Source organism: Nyctereutes procyonoides, unplaced genomic scaffold (assembly GCF_905146905.1).
Source record: "Nyctereutes procyonoides isolate TBG_1078 unplaced genomic scaffold, NYPRO_anot_genome, whole genome shotgun sequence".
NCBI classification, from domain to species: Eukaryota; Metazoa; Chordata; class Mammalia; order Carnivora; family Canidae; genus Nyctereutes; species Nyctereutes procyonoides.
The window spans coordinates 9,090,546-9,116,141 of NW_026575121.1; the positions used below are offsets into that span (position 1 = coordinate 9,090,546).

General features: G+C 48.7%; 1 protein-coding gene across 1 annotated transcript; it reads right to left on the minus strand.

Moving 5' to 3' along the window:
• Positions 1-244: 244 nt before the first annotated feature.
• On the minus strand, positions 245-17,406 carry RGCC (regulator of cell cycle). Its single transcript, XM_055335720.1, has 5 exons — positions 17,110-17,406; positions 16,530-16,715; positions 6,486-6,593; positions 4,016-4,078; positions 245-2,283 (listed from the first exon to the last, which is right to left on the minus strand). The coding sequence occupies exons 1-5, from the start codon at positions 17,156-17,158 to the stop codon at positions 2,276-2,278; spliced, it is 414 nt and encodes a 137-aa protein (XP_055191695.1). The 5' UTR covers positions 17,159-17,406; the 3' UTR covers positions 245-2,275.
• Between the last annotated feature and the right edge of the window lie 8,190 nt (positions 17,407-25,596).

A 25,596-nucleotide genomic window follows, 5' to 3' on the forward strand; every position in this document is an offset into this window, starting at 1 on the left:
CCCAAGAGAAATTTTAAAATACGTCCACACAACTTGTACTTTGATATTCCTGATGGAATTATTCATTAGCCAAAAAAAGTAGAAAAAATCCAAATGTCCCTCAACTAAAAAGTGGGTAAATAAAATGTGGTGTATCCATACAGTGGATTATTCAGTCATAAAAAGGAACGAAGTACTGATTCGTGTACGACTTGGATGAACCTTGAAAATTGTATGCTAAGAGAAAGAAGCCAGACACAAAGGGTCACATACAATATGATTCTATTTATTGAAAACATCCAGAATAGAGAAATTCACGGAGACAGAGAATCAGGTACTGGGGATGGCTGCACAACTCTGTTAATATGCTAAAAACCACTGAACTGTACACTTAGAAGGATGCATATTAAGGCATGTGAATTATATCTCAATAAAGGAATAAAGAAAATATTTGGGCTCAACCCAAAGATGTCCCAGAAACTGAGGAAAAGACAAAGGTTAAAGAAGAGACCATGTAGGGGTGCCTGGGTGGTTCAGTCGGTTAAGCATCTATCTTCAGCTCAGGCCATGATCCCAGGGTCCTGGCATCAGCCCCGCATGGGGCTCCCTGCTGAGCAGGGAGTCTGCTTCACCTCCCTCTGCCTGCTGCTCCCCCTGCTTATGCTGTCAAACAAATAAAATCTTAAAAAAAAAAAAGTAAAGGTCATGTAGTTTTCTGATGCCCTAAAACACAGGTCAAATATAGTAATTAGCTTTTGAAGATATAAATAAAATTCTGAGTACTTATGTTTTGGATTTGTATCCTATAGAAACATAAGGATGGGAGTTTTTAAATAACTTGATGTCAATTATCAAAGTAATGCCTGGTTATTTCGGGTTTTATTATTACTATTTTTTTCTTCTTTAGAGGGAAAGAGTGCAAGCAGGTACACACGTGAGCAGGAGGGAGAGAGAAAGAGAGAATCTTTAAGCAGACTCTCCACTGAGCATGAAGCCCAACACAGGGCTCCATTCCACAACCCTGAGATCATGACCTGAGCCGAAACCAAGAGTCGGATGCCCAACTGACCGGGTCACCCAGGCACCCCTATTTTTAGAGGTTTTAAAGATAGAAAAGCATAGATAAGAAAATTATGAACTTTCCCCTTTTTGTGCTCTCTCCATCGTCCCCAGAAGGCAGGTGGCTGGGAGTGGAGGTGGTCATTGGCTTCCACATGCAAAGCCCACCCTGTGGAAGACCTTGCGTCTGGACCCTCCAGCTCCACGGAAGCCACCTGAACGTAAGCATCAAGGCTGGCGCCATCAGATCTTCCTTCATCTGATGATAGCACCATCATTTTCAAGTTCTCCAGCTGCCCCCAGGTTCCCTCGTATTTCGGTCCTGAATTTTGAGTGTGAGTGTTTCCCTTAATTGAAAGAAAGAGCCCATGGCAGCTAAAAAGGTGGTAAGATATGAGGAGAATAAAGATGGAGGAGGAACCCAACAAACCACAATCCTCAGTCACAGGGATGAAAAGTACAGCATAGGGAATATAGTCAATAATGTAATACTTTGTGGGGTGACAGGTACATTTATCGTAGTGAGCGTCTGGAAAGGTACAGAAGTGTCAAATCACTGTGTTGTACACCTGAGACTCATATAATATTGTACATCAACGATACCTCAATTAAAAACCCCCCACAATCCTCAAATTAAAATGTCCCAGGAATCATAGGCCAGCATTTCCCTCTCGAGCCCTGAAGGAGCTTCAAAACGACACCCCAGTTCACCGTCCTATTGTCTCTTGGGCAGCACCCAAAGCCCTTGTTAGACATCAAGAGGAGTGTTATTCCCACTAGAATATTATTTAAATGGGAACATACTGAAAGAAAGAAAGAAAAAAGAAGTTTACAGAATACAGACTCTAGGTCAAATTTTATTTGCATACAAAAATATATTATACTGGGAAAAGCATATTTACTGTTTCCAACCATATATAATTAATTACAAATATTTTTCATAAAAGCACTTTAAATTACGGGATAGCTAGGTTTTGAGAGAAAATAGAATATTAGCATAGGTCATCTGTTCTAATACACGGCAAGCTGGTAAACAAAGTCAGTTTCACTGTCTAAATTGCCCAGAGATGATCTCAAAGGTTGGCTTTTACGCACAAGCCTGAGAATGGCCTGGTGGTAGGTGAGCACTCATCTCTGTCGGCTCTGGTAGCAACTTCTGTAGCTGATGTTTACCAGGTCCTTGGAGCTTTCTGAAGCTTCTCCCTTATGATGAAAGGACCCAGAACTTCTCCTTGTTTCACATACCTATAAAGAGGCGATAAATAAGGTTATCCACTCACACAAAAGGTGACGGGCACGGAGGGGGGCACTTGATGGGATGGCACTGGGTGTTATGCTATATGTTGGCGAACTGAACTCCAATTAAAAAAATATGTAAAAAAAATTAAAAATAAAAATGTGAAAAAAAAGAAGTTCCCAATTCTCATATATAACCCGATCACAGGGATCCCTGGGTGGCGCAGCGGTTTGGCGCTTGCCTTTGGCCCAGGGCGCGATCCTGGAGACCCGGGATCGAATCCCACGTCAGGCTCCCGGTGCATGGAACCTGCTTCTCCCTCTGCCTATGTCTCTGCCTCTCTCTCTCTCTCACTGTGTGACTATCATAAATAAATAAATAAAAAAAAAAATTTAAAAAAAAAAAAAAAAAAATAACCCGATCACACCATCACAGACGGGCATCAAAGCACTAAACTTAATGGCAGGCTTCCCACGTAATGTAGGTCTGAGTAACTGGTACGACAGGGCAGCCAGCTGCAATTCCCAAGAAGTAGGCAGGCCTGTTACCTGGGTCTCATACAAATTGTGCTGTAATTACAATAATCCCTGTCAAAACAGGCCTAGGTCTTCAGATGTGGGATGGTACAGCATGTAAGAGAATGGGCAATAAAATTCTCCAACAAATAGAAAATACGCAAGGACCTTGACTTTCCACCCTATTTAGGTCCGTCTGAAACCCTGTTAAGAACTGAGTCCTGTTCAAATAACCAGCTTTGAAAAAATAAATACAATAAATAAAATAACCAGCTTTGGATCTAACCTTTCAGGTCTGACCTGGCTATCTAGCAGAGTCCAGCATAGAACACTTCTTATGGAAAATCAACTCTTTCATTGAAAAATTAAGAGGCTAGGACAAAATTCTTTTGCTCTGTGACTGAATACAGCCCACCAGGAGTACGGGAGCTAAACCTTCATTCCCGATTGTTCTGGCTCTTGTAATCCTTACTTTCTTTCTTTCTTTTTTTTCTTTTTTTTCTCCTTTCTTTTTCTTTCTTTCTTTCTTTCTTTTCTTTCTTTTTTTAATCCTTTCCTTTTGAAACAGAGTGGGTAGCTTGATTTCTCGGGGGCCCGTCTTCTGGACATACCCTCCCGCCCACATTGTAGTTATGGTGTGATATCTTCACTTCTCAACATTTTTGGTCACACAAAAGGGGTACCAGTAGTGTAACTGCCAAATGGGAAGTATGTTCCCTAATCTTCACTAAGTGTGCGTTTGGCGACCGGGTCTCCCCAGGCTTATTCTTTCTGTCTTTTGAGATCCAATCCTCTAGAAGCCAGACCCCCCCAAGCCCCTAGATCTAACCTGGGAAGACTTCCCTGGCCCATGGGATGGAACCATTGGCACATTGCTTCCGTGGCCAGTCAGCTCATTTCTCCTCTGAAAAGCCTGCCGGGCCATCATGGTGAGAGAGCTCTGACCTTGTTACTAACAACTTCTCTGCATTTCTCAAACAAAATGTCATTGTTTGCTGGTGGCCTGTTCTCACTGTTTGGAAAGGCGCACGATCTACATGAACGCAGGCTTACCCTCAGAACTTCTTTCTGAGCCACTAGGGTTCTGTTCCTGAACCTAAAGAAGCCTGATGATGTAACTTCTTGTCCCCCGGCAAGCTGGTAAACATTAGGGCACTTTATCAGCAGTGGGTGTTGGTTGGTTTTCTGTTTGATTTTTTTTTTTTAATCCCAGGCATGTACTCACTTGCTAATGTTCTGTCAAGATCAGCAATAAAGTCTTCTAGCTCTTTCGTGTCTCCTAGCTTGGCTGAAAAACAAGAGTCGACCTTCAGTTTCCATATCACGACGGCTCCTGATGCCCTGGGTTCCCAGGATGATGTGACCCCGCTTTGCATCTCTGTATCTACAGAGGCATCATTTTCAAGTGTCCTGTACCAAGCCGAAGTGTCTGCTCCAGGGTTTACTGACAGTCAACTCAGACATGGATGCTGAAGATTAGCCTAAATGTCTCCCTTTTTTTTTCAGTTCATCAGCCCTCACACCACCCCCAGCCCAACAACCTAGAAGGACCATCTCCTTTCACTTCCTTAAGAGTTTGAAGGGCAGGGACACCTAGATGGCTCAGTGGTTGAGCGTCTGCCTTTGGCTCAGGTCATGATCCTGGGGTCTTGAGTTCAAGTCCCACATCGGACTCCCCACAGGGAACCTGCTTCTCTCTCTGCCTATGTCTCTGCCCACCCCTCTCTCTCTCTGTGTGTGTCTCATGAATAAATAAATAAAATCTTTAAAAAAAAAGAATTTGAAGGGCAGGGGGAGTGAGGGGCTGGGAAGAAAGACAAAAAGGCTTGATTTTTTTATTGTGACAGCTCTGAGTTAGCTGTCAAAAATATCCGGTAAGCTTGGCGCTGTGCGGAGCGGACACCCAGACTCCGGATTCTCGCTACGCCTCTTGTCAACACCTTCAGGTTTGCTACCACCCCAGGGCAGTGCTGCAGCCCTCGGGGTCTGCCCAGGAGGAAACAAACGGGGGCCACTGCTCTTTGTCAAAATGGTACAGGGAAGGCGACGGGAGGCCCCATCCCTCCAGCGGCCAGCGCAAGGTGCCAAGTCCTCATCGGGCTTCTGTTCCCTCTATGCCCTGCGACCCACACGCTTTCCTGCAGAGGCATCATTCATACCTTCTCCCAAATGCATTCTCGGAGTTTCATCTGTTAACCCTTGCCGGCTACAAACAGCTTGTTGTTCTCAGCTTTTATTTTTTTTTAAAGATTTTATGTATTCATGAGAGACACACACACAGAGAGAGAGAGAGAGAGAGAGGGCAGAGACACAGGCAGAGGGAGAAGCAGGCCCCATGCAGGGAGCCCGATATGGGACTCGATCCTGGGTCTCCAGGATCACGCCCTAGGCCAAAGACAGGCGCTAAACTGCTGAGCCACCTGGGCTGCCCAGTTCTCAGCTTTTTTTTTTTTTGGTTCTCAGCCTTTAAAGGCAATCTACCCGTAGAGTTTCTCTCTCTCTCTCTCTCTCTCTCTGTAAGTTCTTTGTCTTGAGAATCAGGTAGCAAATCTGGGCACGTCTTGAAGCCACCTCCCACACTGCCCTGTCTCTCCAAATTCAATAGCTCCATTTTACCGACAGGGAGCTGGACGATGGCAGGGTCCCCAGTGGCTGCTGCTGACACCGCTCCGTTGGGAGGAAGAATTGAAAAATCACTCTTTCGAAAAAGAGCGAAATTCCTCGTTGATGCCAAGAGTGAGAAAAGTAATAGAATCTTCATATTTCTTTTTTAACTATGTTCCATTTTTATTGCGTTCTGCAACTATTTTCAGCAAGTATAATGTTTCTTGAGGGGGAAAAAAAACTCCTTTTGTTTTCAAAAGGGCACTTGTCCAATATAACAGAACATTCAGCTCTCTAGCTGGAGACACTTTACAAGTTCCAAAAAATAAGAAACCGCTCATGCATCTTTAAAAACTTTTTTTTTTTAAGGTCTATTAATGTCACAGTAGAGCCAGGCTGGAGCTGCTATTTTAAATCATGTTAGTTCATCACTGGTCTCATGAGGATGACCCCGTTTAATATTATTAAATTGGTCATCTGAAAGCATTGGTTACACAGTTAATGCAAATAAAAAGAATCCCACTTTCTTGCAAAGCCTAACTGCTGCTGAGCTTTCAGTTCTAGAACCAACCAGTCTGGGAGAGCACTGTCATTTAGCAGTCTTGATTACACCACGTGAGAGAAAGCAGAGTCTGGAGAAGACCAGTTTTCTTTCTCCCTGCGAATTTGGTTTCTTGCTCCCCATTTATCTGATCCGTTTTTACATTGATCAGAATCCTGAGGGAGAACAAATTCCATTTCACACCATCCTGTACGTGGATGTTAGTTTTCTCTACTTGTTTCATGTATTTGGGAAATATATTTTTTTAAGATTTTATTTATTTATTTATTTATTCATAAGAGACACAGAGAGAGAGGCAGAGACATAGGCAGAGGGAGAAGCAGGCTCCATACAGGGAGCCTGATGCGGGAACTTGATCCCCGGACCCCAGGATCTCGACCTGAGCCAAAGGCAGGTGCTCAACGACTGAGCCACCGAAGTGCCCCCATTTGGGGAAGATTGGTTAGGGCTAAGGGAGAGGAGAGGAGAGATTGAGGGGGGAAGGCAGTAGAGGAAGCCCAAAACCTCACACCACAACCCATGAGCCTACCTTTCCGAGGAGTGCCAGCGGGGGAGAGCAGAGCCGGAGCAGAGTCTGTTGGAGAATTCAGTTTTTCATCACTGAAGCTGAAGCTGTTCCTGTAGAGCGAATCTGCACCTTCCAGGAAAGAAAATATAACTCATTCAAGGTGGTTTTCAGTCTCTAGTCTATTGATAACTATGGCTCCTCTCCAAAAGGAGCAAAGTTGTAAAGAAAACAGGTTCATTTCCAGACTTCATATTTCTGCGCGCAAATGATTCGAGGCAGGGGAGTGCCTGTGTGTGTGTGTGTGTGTGTGTGTGTGTCCTGCACACCCAGGGTCTTGCATGGAGACCCTTGCAAAGGAGACTGTGATAGGATTATCATGACCAGACCAGCCTCCTTTGCAACACAGAGGAGCCCACTGCCTGGGTCTCTAACTGACAACCAAGCCAATGCTTGGCTGATGAGGGGTGGGGGGTTGGTTTGGGATTGTGGAGCAAAAAAGAATCCTCTTTCCTAAAAAAAAAAAAAAAAAAAAGTCCCTTCTGCCCTCTGATTTCCCTAAAATACAAATACACAGTTGGATCCCATTACTTAATAATCCTCCCTGCCTGGGAGCACCTGGGTGGCTCAGTCGGTTGAGCATCTGACTCTTGATTTCAGCTCAAGTCATGAACTCAGGGTCATGGAACCAGTCCACCCCCCCAATGGGCTCCACACTCAGTGGGGAGTCTGCTGGAGATTCTCTCTCTCTTTTGCTCCCTCTCTCCCCCTCTGCTCTCTAAAATAAATAAATAAATCTCTTTTTTTTAATGTTTAAATAATAATAATAACCCTTCCTACCTGCTCAAGAGAGTCTGTGTCACGGTTTTCCTGAGAACTTACACTCTAAGGATAAGCCGGAGGGTCAGAGATCAATATTTTTTGTAGGGGTTCTCAATTCTAGACACTGGGAATAACTCTGCGGCTCCTTCTATCGTCCTACCCCCGAAGACCAGAGAGAAAGCAGGACAAGGTCCCAGAAGCAGGGCTGTGCTGGGAGTCAAGGGAACCAGCTCAGCTACTTAGGTACTCGGGCACCCTTGAGCAAGATAGTATCTCTGAGCCTCAGTTTTGCCACCAAGAAAATGGGAAGGCTCCGCAATCCTTAAAGTCCCTTCCAGCTCTTAACGTTCTGAGGGCCTACTTCTCTAGACCCTGCCAAGAAGGAGGAAACCAACCCACGGCCAGCCCAGCCACGTGACTGTGACACCTAAAGGGAGCAGGACCCACTCAAAGGGCTCAAAGGCAGAGCAGCCCACAGAAGCAGGATGTGGCCTCTGAGGTCACAAAGTTAACAGTCTTCCTGGTTAAAACAAAACTCGAAGCCAGCCACAGGTGGAGCCGAGATGAGCTCTGGAGAGGCTGTTCAGGTGCAAGAGGCCAGCTGCATCAAGAGGGCCTGGGCAGGACTCTACCCTTCCTGGGGATTCACTCGCCTTAATCCAGTGACCTTCAGCTCAGGAGGAGGCAAACACATCTTTCTTTGGTCCCCATAACTCAAAGTGAACATGAAGTCACAGAAGATATATTCAGATTAAAAAAGGTTTTCAGAAGCAGAGTCTTCTCATCCCAAAAGAATTCAGCTTCATCCCTAAAAGGGTGCTACAAGTTCTCAGGCCCTACACCTGGCCCCCCTTCCTCCCACTCCCCCCTACCCCCCACCCCAACCAGGTGGCCCCAGTGCCATCTTGTCTTCCTGACCTACACACTCATCTTGTTCACTCTTCCAGACATGCCTGACCCTCACAATCTTTTCTCCCTTTAGAGGTCCAGCCCAGGTCACCTAAAAGGACCACCAGTCACTTTTCAGGGCTTCGATGGTGAACACCTACTGAGATCCAAGATACCCAACCTCACACTTGTATTTCCCCAAATATATATCCCTCAGAATACTGGTCCTTTGGAAAGCAGAACTGTGAGATCAACTAGGTTTGAGAAGTACCAAGCACCCCTGGAGATTCCTACTGCGTCTTCTCACTTTAATGTCCCTGAGAAGTCTTATGAAAAACCAGCTTAGCCTTATTTCTCAAATTTAACTATGGGACACATTTTTTTGTGGCCGCCCCTTAATACTCTCAGGGCACTTGTGTTCCATGGAACTCGACCGGGGAAGCCCTTCTGCCTGCTTTGTCAGCCCACTTCTAGAACAGTCTGGATTTTCTCAAGGGAAAGCCTTTCCCTTACATACAAAAAAGTGGTCAAGTCCGCTGCAGACCTACAGCAGAGCATGACTGTTTGTCACCACGTAATAGGTAGGAGAATCGCCACAAATAGAACCCGAGAAACTTGCAGGGAAACGATGAGCTAAGACTTAGTGGCAGGAAAACCACAGAGGGCTCCGGGGAGGCCGGCCTCATGCCCAGACCCCTGAGACAGAAGGAAAGAGTAGGAGGTATTTGGCCCATAATTTTTTATTCTAAAGGACACGGAGAACATCGCCTCCATCCCTGGCCCAGGGTGCCCAGCCCAGACTTCAGTGATCACACCTCTGGTCTCTATCTCCCAGAAGCAGGTGGTCCTTGAGAGCCAGTTTCACCACCACACCTCACTCCACCCCACCCTGCACCACGGGCCCTCGCCCTGACTTTGACGTCATCTCTATTTTGCTCCAACTCTTTAGCAATGTTACAGCCACATATACTCATCCTCGGGGGGAGGGGGGCTCACGAGTGGCAGGTGGGTCGGGGGGACACACATGCACACACAATTTATTTTTCCACACCGGCAAGTAGACCACTGTCACTGAGTTTTCGGGGGAAGGAATGCTCTATCTAGACATGGAAAAGGCCATTGCAAAATGCAGGGGGAAAAAAAAAAGACCCCCAACGGAGATTCAGGAAAAACTCTGGGTAGCTCAGGTGGTTTTGAGACTGTGGAGAATGAGTCATAGGTACCGGGACATTGCCACACAGTGCCTCTTCTTAGCCTCTAAAGCCTGGTGTTAAAATGCCTTTTCGATCCAAGTATTTTCCTCAAATTCAGAAAATATATAGACAACCTGGCTGTTACTTGCCTAATAAATTCAGTTGCAAACCAAACTTAAAATAATCAGAAGTTCCTCTTACAGTTAATGGACTCATGCTACTCCCCCAATGAGGGAGGGAGAGAGAAAAAAAAAACAGCAACCAAGTACACTATCTATATATAAACACACACGGGGCGCACAGGCATGTCAACATAGCACATGCTCACTTCCTCACTTCCCCCTCCCCTTACACGCCACCCCCCACAAACACACACAAGCTCACACACCGGGGCATTGCCACACCTTGAGTCCTCTCTCCTCCTGTGGGTTCCAGTGCAAATCTGAGCCAGACCTGACCCCAGGCTCCAGGATGCTCAACCATCAACAGGAAATGAACCCCCGGCCTCCTTGAACCAAACCTGCCCACAGTCTAGTCCCACCCTGTGGTAATACTGTATACACGTCATTCATGAAAAAAAAAAGATGAGAAAAGCAACTTCAAGAAGCCCAAAGCTAGTGAGAAGCCCAGCAGATGGTGCCACGGTTGAGATGTATGGGGTGGGAGGTCACCACGACTGTGTGACCCTGTGCCCATCACTTTACCCGAGTCTTAGCTTCCTCCTTAGCAAAAGGGGAATAGGAACGAGGTGCTCCATGTAGGATTCCTATGGTTTTCATGATTTTATTCTGGTGAAATGGAGGAGGACATGGTCAGGAGAGGATAGGTCACCATAGAAAAGAGTAACGACCAAGATCCTGGGGCTGGGCTTCCTCCTCTTCAGGTAATAGCAACATTCTTTTTTTTTTTTTTTTTTAAGATTTTTATTTATTCATGAGAGACACACAGAGAGAGGCAGAGGGAGAAGCAGGCTTCCCACAGGGAGCCTGATGTGGGACTCGATCCCAGGACTCCGGGATCACGCCCTGGGCCGAAGGCAGGTGCTCGACCACTGAGCCACCCAGGGGCCCCCACTAGCAACATTCTTAAGAGAAGCTTATCTTCAGAGGCACCCCAGAATAAACCTCCCTAAAACAAACCACCACCAGAGAGGGAGCTCACGCTCTAGACCTCGTCTCCTTTTATCCAGTAAAATTTTCACTCTGTGGACTTTTGTTGAGCGCCCTCCATGAAGAAGACCTCATGGAAAGCAGTGTGGTAGATGAAAAGGTAAGGAAAGCCTTTTCACGCCTCTGGAACTCTCTCCTCTGCAAAACAGCAGTCAGTTGGTCTGATAAAATGACAGCAATGTGTTGCTGGCTGATAGCACATTAACGTATTACGGCCCCAGCCCCAAATCAGGTGTTGCTATTAACGGGGGTTCGAGGGACACACATGGTGATGATTTGGGGAACCTTGGCAGGTAATAAGACCAGATATTTCCAGGCTCCGCAGTGTCTACTTCAATCAGCTCCAAGCCCCATCTCAACGAGCATCTCAAAGCCTCCTCAGAAATGTCCTTGGCCTGTGACCTTGGTGTGCTGAAGCCAGGCTCCTCGAGCTCAAGCACCAAGTTTTCTAGGACCCCCGCTGAAGAAGTGCCAGCACATTCAGTATACAAACACCCAGCTCTAATGCTCACCAACAGAGCTTGAGAAACTCAGCCGTAAAAACAGAAGCCTGTTTAAAAGGTAGTTGTGCTCTTCTAGTTTGGAGGTGGGGAAAAAGGTAATTTAGGGTTAGCACCGACATGTGCTCCTCCAGAGGAAAGAAAAGCCACAGACAGTAAACCTTGCCCAGAGCGCCTGTAAATATAGAACAATCCCACACGTTGAAGACAAGCAAACTACAGTAATTAACTGGGAAAAAGAAAGCCTTGGACCTGTTTCCTTTTGCCACAGGGAATGGTTGGTGGTGGTGGGGGCAGGGAGGGGGGTTCATCTCCTCCACAAAAATCTAAATTCTGAAAACCTCTCTAGAAGAAGTAGGATAGAATGTGAAAGGGCCCCCTCTCTTCCCCTCAACACTCTCGCCCCAGCTTCCCTTCTGGCTCTGCTTGGTCCCTTTCCACACCTCTCCAGGTTCCCATCAGAATGAGCCCGGTCACCCGCCTGGACCCTAACACCCACCTGGAATCCCTAACACCGTGCCAGTGCAGCCACAGGGCTCCTAACTTACTCTCTCATGGTTGAGCAAGCTCGGATTCCAATCTCGGTAGCTCCTAAGCCAGATCAGCCAATACGCTACCTGTCACGCTGGCACCCAGCGCCCATCGGGTGCCCAAGCTGGAAGAGACTCAGCAAAGACATACAAATGTCCTGGTCTTGCACATGCTAAAGAAGCCAGTTCCTCACTCCCTAAAGTGGCTCTACAATATCACAATATCCCTCGCACAACAGGAGCCTTCAGATCCTTTCTGTTAAGTAACAAAACACACACCCCTCCCCTTCAAGGGAAAAGGGTATGTGAAACCCCAATACAGTGAAGATAGAAGTTCATACCACCTTGAAAAGTTCAAGTTAAGGGGCAGCCCGGGTGGCTCAGAGGTTTAGTGCCGCCTTCAGCCCAGGGTGTGATCCTGGGGTCCTGGGATCGAGTCCCACATCACGCTCCCTGCATGGAGCTTGCTTCTCCCTCTGCCTGTGTCTCTGCCTCTCTCTGTGTTCTCATGAATAGATAAATAAAATCTTTTAAAAAGTATTATCTTTAAAAAAAAGTTCAAGTTAATATTTTAAACTTCGTATAAGATCATTCAGTGGAAACCTATTAACACATTGATTAAAACTTAGTAATTACGAGTTAAAATTTCATTGAACATATTTTGAGGAATCAGAGTGTGCATTTACAGTTTTGAAAATATTGAAAACCAATGTTTGGTTTGGTTTATTTAATAAGTTCAAACCGAAGAAGTTTGTGACTCCTGGAGCACCTCTAAGGGTCAAGTTTGAACAACACTGCCCTAGCTTCTAATTATGCTGCCCTTTTACTGCTGACGTTAAAACTGCTCCCACCAAAGTGTCTGAGAATTACCTGTTGGACCCAAGTTTAGGGGAAAAGAACAAGCCTGTTCTGACCAACCCCCATTTAAATGCCACCCGTAAGGAGGAGTTATCTTGCAATTTTCACTTTGGTCTTCTCTTCACTCACATCTTTGGGGGACACACTGTTAAGTGGGAACAGGAAGGAGTATTTCTCTATTAAACATACATACTTCTTGATCTAGGTAATTTGCCTCTTTGGGCGGAAGGAATGTCTACGTTTCTTCTTCAGAAGCAAGCAACCGGGCGGGATCCCTGGGTGGATCAGAGGTTTAGCCTTCAGCCCAGGGCGTGATCCTGGGGTCCCAGGATCGAGTCCCACATCGGGTTCCCTGCATGGAGCCTGCTTCTTCCTCTGCCTGTGTCTCTGCCTCTGTGTGTGTGTGTGTGTGTGTTTCTCATGAATAAATAAATAAAATCTTTAAAAAAAAGCAAACAGCCCTACTTTTTGTTTGTTTGTTTGTTTGTTTTTTTAACAGAAGGAGAGCATGGGGCAGAAAGGGAGAGAGAATCTTAAGCAGGCTCCAGGCTCAGCACAGAGCTCAGTGCAGGGCTCGATCTCACAACCCCTGAGATCATGACCTGAGCTGAAATCAAGAGTCTGATGCTCAACTGACCGAGCCAGCCAAGGGCCCCCAAGGAAGGGTTCTTAAAAAAAAAACAGAACAGCTGCTTTGAGCTATCTCGTAAGTTGGCCACATATTCTGAGTGATAGAGCGGTAGGTAGAAGGCTGAGTAAGCCTCAAGATACTACTGGTTCCTAGCGCACATGTAACATTTCCATGCAAGACACTTGTCTTGCATGGAAATGTGTATCCACACATTTCACATCCACACATGTGTATCAAAAGTGTATCTGATTATGTCACAGAGCCCGGTGTATGCATTTTAATGTTTTCTTGAAAGCATGAAACAGAGCAAAATTTTTCTTCCTATTCATGAGCTTGTGGATGTTTCTACTAGCATTATTAAATAGCATCCTTTCAATTTCACAGCTAGAGAAATGGAGGCCCATCTGTTGCCCAGGGGCCCAATAGAGCACAACCTGGGCTCCAATGACCTGGCCAGATGACCACTGTCTTGAAGAGACACCCTCAGACACAACCGCTATTGATACATAGGCACGTGATTCAGGTCCACCGGGCTTCAGGTCTATTCCTGAGGACTTGCTTCCCATTCCAGCCAGTCATCCATGGTGACCACAGCAAGGTCTCAGAGAGGGCCCACGTGGTTCTGCTCTCTTATCAGAAAATTGGAGATAATCGTGCCTATTTTATAGGACTGTGGCAGAGGTCCTAGGAGATACCACATTTAAAACACAGCAGAGGGATCCCTGGGTGGCTCAGTGGTTTAGCACCTGCCTTCATGCCCAGGGTGTGATCCTGGAGTCCCAGGATCAAGTCCCACATCAGGCTCCCTTCATGGAGCCTGATTCTCCCTCTGCCTGTGTCTCTGCCTCTCTCTGTGTGTCTCTCATAAACAAATAAATAAAATATTTAAAAATTTTTAAAGAATTAAAAAATAAATAAAACACAGCAGAGGGCAGCCTCGGTGGCTGAGAGGTTTAGCGCCGCCTTCAGCCCAGGGTGGGATCCTGGAGTCGTGGGATCCTGGAGACCCGGGATTGAGTCCCATGTCGGGCTCCCTGCATGGAGCCTGCTTCTCCCTCTGCCTGTGTCTCTGCCTCTCTCTCTCTCTCTGTCTCTCATGCATTGAATAAATAAAACCTTTGAAAAAATAAATAAATAAAACACAGCAGAGATCACCACCAATAAGAGCTAACAAATAAGAAAAATAGTCCTCCTAAGGGCTGAGTAGAAGTGAGGTGCTCTTATTACCATTATCCTGGTTGGCCCCCCGCTTTGGTGGCCTACATCTTAGTAGGACCTACCTCTCTCAAACATTCCCTTCCTCAGAAAAGCATTGGACAGATACGTATAATCAACATCTGGGCTCAGTTCTTGGTGGCAGTTAAGACACATACATTATGCTTCCTCAAGAAATTACCGTTAGATACACACCGCTTCTGCCACCACTATTTCTAACCAGTCTTATGGGCGACAAACTAACTACACATTTATAAAGACTAGTGTCATCTGAGCCTTCTATAAGCCATCCCCATTACTGCCCTAGCCACCAAACTAAGGGTTAGCAAAATACACAGTTAACAACAAAAGCAGAAAGCAAAACACACAAGCCCCTCGCCCCCCCCCCCCGGCAAGAGAAACTACAGACTTCCAAATATCTCCCCCCAAATCGTTAACAATGTGTTTCTGGGTGCCTTCTCTTTGAGGCCCGTGAAAACAGATCTCAAGTCTGAAATCCTACCCTGAGGAGCTGCAATCACCCGTGATGGGCCAGCTCAGACCATATTCTAGCCAAATGCGGCTGCGGTTTAGAAAGGAGTTATTCTTTGCAATAGCACAGCACTGGACAGACTGTCCCAGCTTCTTTCCTGGGGGGGGGGGGAGAATTTGTATGTGATGAATAAATAACTCGCTCCAAGCCCCAGCAGAAGGAGACTTATTGAAGTTTGGCCACAGATATTGAGGCAGATTTCAAAAGTTTTTAGATTTCCTTTTGAAATTGAAAATAAGGGGTCCAGTCATCAGCAATAAAGTCCAAAATACAAAACGGAAAATTAACAGCATGCTATCCCATTCCTGTTCACCTCAAAAGCTGCAATTAAATCCAACCCTTTGTGTGTGGGTGGGGGGCTTCCAAGGAAAGTCAAGAGGGACCTCAGGTTTCTGACTCAAATCCCAGGACAGGGTGGCGAGGGCCTTTATTCATTTTCAGGAGGACAGCTCATGAGGAGGTCTGGGGCTGTATCTTTGCCCTGGAATGAGGAAAAGCTTCAGATTTCAAAAGAAGAGAATCACAAGGAAAGATCATTGGGTCATTGCTTTCGCTTCCAGAGTCAAGGGCAGCAAGGGGAGTGACATTCATGCTGTAACTCACGTAGGGAATGAAGTCTCAAGAAAAGTCTAAGAAAAATACTAAGTCATCCAGAATTGGAAAACCAACAACCACCACATGATATTGAAAAGTCACCAGATCCTGACACCTAAACGGACACCTAAACGGGTATCTGGAATCCTTACAGACCATCTGATCCTTGGAGGGTCGGTGGGGAGTGTCCCACTTGCAAGGTCATTGAAGACAAAGAGACCCTGGGGTAAGTCTCCAAGAGGAGACAAGTTGTCAGGAAGCACCTGTAAGCCCATCTGCTCTCGGCTCCCTCTCCAGCCCGAGGTGGGGGTGGGGGGCGGGAGGTGTGGAAGCCAGCAGTCCCCTTGGGGGACCTGCCAGAACGGAGAGGGCCACTCTCTAAAGCACTTGAACTCTGCGGGGAGGCCAGAGAGTCTTTCCATACGGCCTGCAGCGCCACAGCAAGCCTGGGAGCTCGCAGCCAGAAGAAAATGTGAGGATGTTATTTCAGGAATCCCAAGAACAGCAGCCTGGGAGACCTTTCCCAAAGTTTTCAGTATTGGGTCCTCCTGCGTCCCTCCCTCCGCACTTGCCCTACGCGCTCTGAAAGAGAGACTGCGAAGAGACCCAGCGGGCAGGGGGGAGGCGGGGCAGGTGGGAGACGGAGCGGGCGGGGGGCGGGGGGAGGCGGGGCAGGTGAGGAGCGACCCCGGGAGAGCCAGCGTGCAGGGGGGAGGCGGGGCAGGTGAGAAACGGTGCGGGCAGAGGGGGGCGGGGGGGCAGGTGAGGAGCGACCCCGGGAGATGGAGCGTGCAGGGGAGGGGCGGGCCGGTGAGAGACGGGGCGGGCAGAGGGGGGCGGGGAGGGGGAGGCGGGCAGGTGAGGAGCGACCCCGGGAGACCCAGCGGGCAGGGGGGAGGCGGGGCAGGTGACTGGGGGGTCCGGGCGGGCGGCCCGCACCCTGGCCTCGGGGCACTGCAGCGGCAGGTGCCCGTCCGGCCGTCCCAGGGCGCCCGCGTGACAGCCAGTCCCGGGGGTGGGGGTGGGGGTGGGGGTGGGCGTGGGGGTGCTCGCCCCGCGGGACCCTCCTGGGCCCTCTGGCCGGCCGCGCCCGCCGCAGGATGGGCGCACGGAGCCCCGCGCCGCCCCACACCTACTCTCCGAGTCGCTGAAGCCGCTGCTGTCGCTCACGCTGGCGCTGCTCCGCCGCTTCATGCGCTGCAGGTGCTCCTCGTAGTGGAAGTGGCGCTCGTGGAAGGGCGACGCGAAGTCGGCCAGCACCGCGTCAAACTCGCACAGCGCGTCCGTCAGGTCCCCCGCGGCCGCCGAGTCCAGGGCGGGGGCTGCGGGCGGGCGGGCGGGCGGGCGGGCTCAGCGCGGGCCCCTGGGACCCTCCGCCGGCCCCCCACGCCGCCCGCCGGCCCGCCCATTTTCGAGCTGCGGAAACTGAGCCTCCGCCGTGACCCCAGGTCTCCGGTAACCCGGGCGCCGGAACTCTTCCCCGCACCCCTACGCCCCGTCCGCGGGAGCCCGCGGGTGTGTGTCCGCGGGTGTCCGTCCGCGGGTCTGTCCGCGGCCGTCGGGTACCGGCCCCGGGGCGCGCGGGCGAGCGGCTGGCGGAGCGCAGACTGGGTCAGGATGCGCCCGTGGAGGTGTCCCCAGCCCGGCGCGGGGCCAGGCCGCCCGGGGACCCCCTTTCCGCGGAAGCGCCGGGGCTCTTAGGGCTGGTGCACTCACCTGCGGCGGCGGCGGCCGCGGGGCTGCTCGGCGCGGCGGGAGGCTTCATGGGCGCGCGCGGCCCCGGGCGCGGGGAGGGTCCTGCGGGGTCGGGGCGCCGGGGACGGGGTGTCCTGCGGGGCGCGGGGAGGGAGCTGCGCCGGGCGGGCCCCCGCGCGCCCCGGCTCGGTCCGCCTCGCCCGCCCGCCGGCTCCCGGGCTCGCGCGCTCTCCGGCCGCGCCGCCTCCGCTCGCTGCGCTCCCCGCCGGCTCCGGCTCCCGCTCTCCGCTCGCTGCGCTCCCCGCCGGCTCCCGCTCTCCGCCCGCTCGGCCGCCGCCACCCTCGGGCCCCGCCGTCTTATAGCCGCGGGCGGGGGCGGGGCGGGGCGGGGCGGGCGAGAGCGTCCCAGCCGCGCCCCGGGGACGCCCCGCCCGCCCCTCCCTCCCTCCCCGCCCCCGCGCCCCCCCCCCCCGGCCACCGCCCTCGCCACGCGCCGGCCCCGGACCCGGCGACCGGGACCCGCGGGAGCCCGGGCCGCAGCCCCCGGACTCGCCCTGCGCTTGGCCCGCGCGCCCTGACGCCCCGACGCGCTGAAGCGGCCGCGTCGCCCCGGGGCCCCCTGCCGCGCGCCCTGCACCCCCTGCACCCCCTGCACCCCCTGCAGCCGGGAAGTGGAAGGGCCGAGCTCGAGGTGGCTGCGAGGGACGGGGAGCCCCGCAGGCCCAGGCGGGGGTCGCGCAGGCACCGGGCGGCCGCACCCCGGGTGCCCAGGGCACTTACGGATGGTGGGCAACGGGGCGCAGGGGGCGGGGGCGAGAGGGACAGAGAGGTGGGGGCCACGCGGCTGCAGGCCCGAACTGCCCCCATCCCAGAGCCCGAGTGTGACCCAGGCCCGGGCTTTCACGCCAGCCCCGACTCTATTCAGGGGTGGAGCTTTGTTGTCGGGGCAAGAAACGACTGCGTAGATGCGGCGCAAGCCCGGCGCCATTCGGCGACGTCCGTAGGGACGGGCCACCCTGCGGGGGACCAGTCCTGGCCTTGCCGAGCTCCCCGTGCCGGCCCGGGCCCAGCCACTAGCCGCAGGTGGCTATGCAAATGCAAAACGCCTAAAATGCACGGAAAAGCTCAAGCCCCTCAAGCTCACCGGACGCACGTCTGCCACCGCGGAGAAAGTTCCTTGGGACGAGGTTGCCAGGGTCTCTGAGCCACAAAACTGGCCTCGGAGGGGGGGGAGGCATCGTAACCCTGGTCGTCGAGAGGCTCCTGGGTCAGGTCGTGGCTCGCGCCACTTCCAGCCCCTCCGGCGATGCTGAGAGGTGGAATCACTGCTAGTTGCACAGGTGAGGAAACTGAGGCACCGGAGATGAAGTAGGTGGCCAGTCAGGGAGCGATGGAAAGGCAGGTCTGTCTGGTTTGGGAGCCACTTTGGGCTTCACCACACACACCCCTCCTCCCCCACCTGTAAGGTGAAGGACTGAGGCCACAGGAGGGAGAGGCTCCAAGTAAGGAAGCACGGCAGCCAGGGCCGGTCCCTGAAGCCACAGGGCAACGTCTATGCATCTTTCATTTTGCCTCTCTTTGTCTTTTTTCCCATCTCCCTTTTATTTTTTTTTAAAGATTTTATTTATTTACTCATGATAGTCACAGAGAGAGAGAGAGAGAGAGAGAGGCAGAGACACAGGCAGAGGGAGAAGCAGGCTCCATGCAGGGAGCCCGACGGGGGACTCGATCCTGGGTCTCCAGGATCATGCCCCGGGCCAAAGGCAGGCACTAAACCGCTGCGCCACCCAGGGATCCCTCCCATCTCCCTTTTAAATTCTTTTTCTTTTTCCTCTCCTTTCCTTCCTCATGCTCTTGGACTTGCCACGGCACCCAGTGGTGATGCCCTGGGCTTGACCCAGCAGCAACCAACCTGGAAGCTGAGGCCAAGGAGCTGCTTTCCCAATGCAGTTCTGCTTTCGTAGCGGGGCGGCTGGGGTGCAGGGTGGTGGACACCCCAGCCCAGGTCACGCATGATGGCTGGGAGTCCCTGTCAGCGAAAGAATCAGCCAAAGCGATCTTTAGAAGAGCCTACAAAACGCCCCACTTTTTAGCAGCCATGTCCTGAGCGAGTGACCATGAGGATAGTTGGTTGTTGTCATCCGTACCCCATTTGTAAGGGAACTCACCCAAGCATCAGGGAGGTGGCTGGGCAGAGGGCCCCTCTAGGACGAGCGTCACTTTGGCTATGAAACAGTGTCACTGCTGCACACACACTCTCTCTCTCTCCTAATTTTAAATTTGAATATACGGGAAAATATAGGGAATTAGGTAATAGTACTCTGTATCCACACTGAGAATTAACACGTTACCAGATTGTTATTTTTGCCTTGGATATTTTTTGAGACAAAGCATAGGATAAAGTGTACCCTTTGATGAATATTTACCTGTGCATCCATCCGTGTGATTGCCAACCAGATCGAGACCTGGTATTTTGTCATCATCCCCCAAAGGGTGCCTATGCCATTTTCTAGTCAAGAACACCCCATGAGGGGCAGCCCGGGTGGCCCAGCCGGTTAGCGCCACCTTCTGCCCAGGGCGTGATCCCAGGGTCCTGGGTTCGAGTCCTACATCAGGCTCCCTGCATGGAGCCTGCTTCTCCCTATATGTCTCTGCCTCTCTCTCTCTCTCTCTCTCTCTCTCTCTCTCTCTCTCTCTCTCTCTCATAAATTTTTTAAAAAATCGTTTTAAAAAAATAAATAAGACCCGATGAGTAACCCCTATTCTGAATTCGGTCACCAGGAATTAGTTCTGCCTACTTTGTAAACTCCTTAAAATCACACCGTGTGTGTTCTTACACATTTGGCTTCTTTTGTTTAATATAATGCCTTCGAGATTCATCTATATTGTTGGGGTATTAAGCCGTCCTCCTGCTGGTGGACATTTGGGTTGTTATTTTGCTGTTGTTTGTCGCTGTTGCTACTGTAAGTGGCTTTGCAATAAGAATCCTTGGGCCTGTCTCCTCGGTGTACATGATAGAGTCTCTAGGATATGCATCGAGGAGGAGGATAACCAAATTGGATGATCTCTAGTCATTGGCTAACATAAACAAAGCTGCTATGAACAGCTGGGGTGTATTTCTTTTGGGGCACACACTCACTTCTCTTGAGTTTATACCCAGGAGTGGCATTTCAGAATCACAGCATGGGCATATGCTTAGCTTTCAAAGATACTGCCAAACAGTTTTCAGACCAACAGTGGTTGAATCAATCTACACTCCCTGCCATGTGTAAGAATTCCAGTTTCTCCATATTGAGTCAAAATATGATATTGTTAGACGTGTTAATTTTAGCCATTCTGGTGACGGTGTCTGGCACCTGACTGCAATTCTTCTTCTTCTCCTTTCCACCTCTCCACCTCCCCTCCCTCCTCCCTCCTCCTCCTCCTTCCTTTTCCTGTGGCTTTAATTTACATTTTCCTAATAAGTAATTAAATTGACCACTTTTCCCCTACACTTCGAGTGCTCTTATGTATTTATTTTTAAATATTTTATTTATTTCCTTGAGGGAGAGAGAGCACACAGAGGGAGAGGGAGATGCAGACTCCCCTGCTGAGCAGAGAGCCCTAGTGAGGCTCAACCCCAGGACCCCGGGATCAAGACCTGAGCCCAAGGCAGCCGCTTAAATAACTGAGCCATCCAGGTGCCCCTCAAATACTTTGAATAAGAGAAATAGAACAATGCAGACAAGGTCAGTATCCCCCTTGGTTGGGATCCCTGGGTGGCTCAGTGGTTTAGCGCCTGCCTTTGGCCCAGGGCGCGATCCTGAGGTCCTGGGATCGAGTCCCGTGTTGGGCTCCTGGCATGGAGCCTGCTTCTCCCTCTGCCTGTATCTATGCCTCTCTCTCTCTCTCTCTCTATGTCTATCATGAATAAACAAATAAATCTTAAAAATATATATATATATCCCCCTTGGTTGTCCTTCCCAGCCCTATCCCCCTCCCTCCCCAGAGACAACCAACTACCAGGAATTTGCTAAGTACCCTCCCATGCCATGTTTTTGTACTGAAATTATATTGATATGTTTACGTAAAAAAAATGTATGGTAAGGCTTTATATAGTTTTAAAATTTGCATAACTACTTTAATGCTGCAACATGCTTTGTTTTCGCTCAACATTGTCTTTACATATGTTGATACACACAGATCTAGTTTATTCACTGAATCTGCCAAATCTAATTCCATTTAATGACTACAGAACGGTTTATTTATCCACTCTCCAGTTGATGGGGATTTGTTTTCAGTTCTCCTCTGTCAACAAACGATGCTTCAGTTAACGCGCCCTCACCTAGCTCTATGGCTTACAGGAGTCCACTGCTGTGCTTTTCCTACTGTAGAACCAGACAAAGGGCAGAGGTTAAACCTGTGGTCCACCGGGGCTTCTGACTCGTTCCATTTTCTAGCCCAGGGCCTCCTGTGGTCCCAGCCACATGGTCATATTGACAAAGATGTTAAGTGACCTCGCTGTTCAAATATGACCTTGTCCCTTACTGAGGAGGGGTGGGGAGCCGTGAACCTAAATTAACCAGACCTGAATCTAAATTAACCATACAGCCTCATGCTGGGATTTACACACATTTCTGGTCCCAGAAGGTCATTTGGTCACACAGGTTTCCTTCCAGAAAAAAGACTTAAGGCTGCTTATGATTTTGAAACAGGGCACCTTCTGGGGCACTTGGGTGGCTCAGTCAGTTAAGCTGCAGCCTTCGGGTCAGGACATGATCCTGGGGTTCTGGGATCCAGGCCCACATCAGGCCCTCCTGCTCAGAGAACCTGCTTCTCCCTCTCCCTCTGCCCCTCACTGATGGCTCGTGCTCCCTCTCTCTTTCTCTCACACTCACTCTCTCTCTTTCCCAAATAAACTTTTTAAAAAAATCTTTATTTTTTTTAAAGAATTATTTATTTATTCATGAGAGACACACGGAGAGAGAGAAGCAGAGACATAGGCAGAGGGAGACGCAGGCTCTTCTCAGGAGCCTGTTGTGGGACTCGATCCCGGATCCCAGGATCACGACCTGAGCTGAAGGCAGATGCTCAACCCTTGAGCCACCCAGGTGCCCTTAAAAAATCTTTAGAAAAAGAAACAGGGCAACTTCTTATATTTTTAAAGACCAGTTCTTGATCTTAATTGGCATCTCTTCCGCATTCACACCATTGACCACTCTCTCCTTGAAACTTATCCTGAATATCCACCTAACCCCCTAACCACCTCACCACATCTCCTCAGGGCCCTGTTGAATCCTCCTCTGTGAAATTACACTCTGACCTCCTAACAAGTCTCTCCTTGGCCAACCTTTTCTCACTCTGCATTCTAAATTGAGAAATCAGACTTCATCAAAATTTAAGACTTTGGTTCATCAGAGAGACCATTACAAAAAGAAAAAGACAAGCCACAGACTGAAAGAAAGTGCTGCAATACATACATCTGACAAAGGATTTGTTTTTAGAACAGAAAAACCGGGACTCCTGGGTGGTTCAGTGGTTGGGCGTCTGCCTTTGGTCCAGGGCATGATCCTGGAGTCCCGGGATTGAGACCTGCATCAGGCTCCCTGCATGGGGCCTGCTTCTCCCTCTGCCTGTGTCTCTGCCTCTCTCTCTCTCTCTCTCTCTCTCTCTCTCTCTCTCTTTCTCTCTGTGTGTGTCTCATGAATAAATAAATAATTTTTTTAAAAAAGAACATAGAAAAACCATCTACAAAGGAAACATGGGCTAAACACTTGAACACACACCTGACAAAATAAGGTCTATGAATGACCAGTAAACACATAAAGAGTCAAACATGGGATTACCCTGCAATCTAGCAATTCTCCAACATCTTTACCCAAGAGAAATAAAAAATAATATAAAAATGTGTTTTTATTCATAGTAGCCCAACACTGGTAATAACCGAAACATCCATCAGCAGAAGAATAGACGTACAATTCTGTGATGTATTCCTACAACAGAATACTGCTCAGCAATAAGAACAAACTATTGACACACAGAACTATTTCTAGATGAATCTTAGAAATATTATGCTTGCAAGGCTCCTGCTGTCGGCAGAATGACAGCCCCTCAAAGGTGCCCGGGTCCAAATCCCCATAATCATGTGGCAACATGACCATCATGGGATGAAGGTTGAGGACCTTGAGAGGGAGAGAGAACTCTGGATCACTGGGGTCCTTAAAAGCAGAGAACCCTTCCTGGCTGTGGTCAGAGGGAGATGTGACAAAGGAAGAATGGTGTGAAGTCCAACAGTGCTGCCTTTGGAGATGGAGGGAGAACAAGAAGCCAGGGGTATGAGTGGTCTCTAGAGGCAGAAAAAGGCAAGAAAATCCCCTAGAGCCTCCACAAGGGAACCCAGCTCCACCAACACCTTGACTTTGGCTCACAGAGAACACCTATTGGACTTGTAACACACAAACCTGTAAGATCATAAATTTCTTTGGACTTCAGCAGCTAAGTTTGTGGCAATCTGTTGCAGCTGCAACTGGTTTTCTTATATTTTGAGAGTTGACTCAAGCGTATTTTTTAAAATTCCTTCAAACCGGTATTTTCCCAAGTTTTTTTTTTTTTATTTGTTTCTATGTTTGTCTTTTTACTCCTAATCTTTTTTTCTTTTTTTTTTAAGATTTTGTTTATTTATTTATTTGAGAGAGAGCAAGAGAGAGTGTGAGCCGAGGAGGGAGAAGCAGACTCCCTGGTGAGCAGGGAGCCAGATATGGGGCTCGATCCCAGGACCCCAGGATCATGACTGGGAGCCCAAGGCAGATGCTCAACCAACCCAGGTGCCCGCTCCTAATCTTTCTATCTCTGCTAATCTCTCTGTGCTCCGCAGCTGTCCTGGGGCCTTTTCTTCATTTGTACTTTCTTTTCTCTTCTCCTGCGTGGTGCATATCTCTCCAGTCTGTGTTCTTTAGGCATACATTGCTGTATGTGCTTTAAATAGAATCCTACCTTATATACTGCTTAATAACCTGTGACCATAAGATCAGGTTCCATGTCTTCAAATATTCTTCTCATCATTTTCACGGGTATAGGCATAGATTACAATTGATCCATTCCCCACTTTGCACATTTAGATTGTTTTCACTTTTATAGACAATACTTGGTTGAATATTTTAGTAGCGATATATTTAGACTCATTCATGATTGTTTCCTTAGAATACATTCATAGATTTACTCATAGAATAAATTCATAAATTGCTGGGTCAAAGAAAACACACAATTCTAAGTCTTTTTAGTGTGTAATTTCCAACCCATCAATCAACACAAAGATTACACTACCTAGGGCATGGCTGCAAAAAATGCGAGGCAATATTAGCGCATCAGTGAAATTCCTTTAGATACTCTCCTACTGACCAGCCTTCAGAAATGTTAACATTCTGAGCTGTTTTCTTAACTAAAAAAAAAAAAAAAAAAAAAATTGTAAAAAAAAAATACTGTGAGCTCACATGTTAACAAACTGATACAAAAGAAGCACCTACTTTCTGAAATGCCACCTTTCTTACACTGGTGCTCTGTGAGGGCACCTTACAATGTAGGGCCTGTTTTATAAAAGCACATTTGATTTCAAGGTCCGGCTGTGCAGGGGGCCTGGGGGCATTCCCATCCTCTTTTGTGCTCTGAATGCCGACTAAGCACTTTGTTGTCAACCACAGCGTCTGGGCTCTGCATAGCAATACCATGCCTTTTAGATTAAATCTGATTTCTTCCTTCAAGTGGATGCTTTATTCTTATAGCGAGCAGGGCACAGAGTTCAGAGAAAGAAGATCATGTTTTATGATGTTTATTAATGTCTCAAAACTATGTGCCCATCTGTTCCAAGTCTGAAAGAAATCAAAATTACAGAAAATCAGGCACAGTGAATCAATCAATCAATTAACTGTTATTGAGTGCCAATGATGTGTAAGGCAACAGAAATAACCAAAATCAGAGAGCGAACTTAAAATACATTAGTAAATATTTTTTCCTTTAGTTTTAGTTGCTTTTCCTGGAATATTAGAGGAACATTTAAGTTTGCATTGTGTTTTTCTAGACGTTTGGGGTTTTTTTCTTAGCCTGGAAGAAGACCATAGGAGCTTTTAAACTCTCCTATTTTTACTCAAAAGATGCTTTTCAAAATTAAGGAAATTGAATTTGCCATACGAAAATCGGCCTTTTGTGTTTCCTCTTTCATGAAATATGTGTCATTTGCCTATTTTGCTATTGTGGGGTCCTTTCCTTACAGGTTTGTAGGAATTCTTAAAATATTTTTTTAAAAGATTTTATTTATTCATTCATGACACAGAGAGAGAGACACAGGCAGAAGGAGAAGCAGGTTCCGTGCAGGGAGCCTGACATGGGACTCGATCCCTGGTCTCCAGGATCACACCCTGGGCCGAAGGCAGCGCCAAACTGCTGAGCCACCTGGGCTGCCCCTTAAAATATTTTTGATGCAGATTCTTCATTGTATGTGACACATCTTCCCTTAGTTTGTAGTTCATCTTTCCA

Bases quoted from the DNA above. Each gene is read 5' to 3' on its own strand.
- RGCC (XM_055335720.1), bottom strand. From the start codon at position 17,158: ATGAAGCCTCCCGCCGCGCCGAGCAGCCCCGCGGCCGCCGCCGCCGCA. The intron at 16,716-17,109 runs GTGAGTGCACCA...GCCCGCCCGCAG, and splicing joins CGCGGCCGCCGCCGCCGCAG to CCCCCGCCCTGGACTCGGCG. The intron at 6,594-16,529 runs GTAGGTGTGGGG...CTTTCCTGGAAG, and splicing joins CGGCTTCAGCGACTCGGAGA to GTGCAGATTCGCTCTACAGG.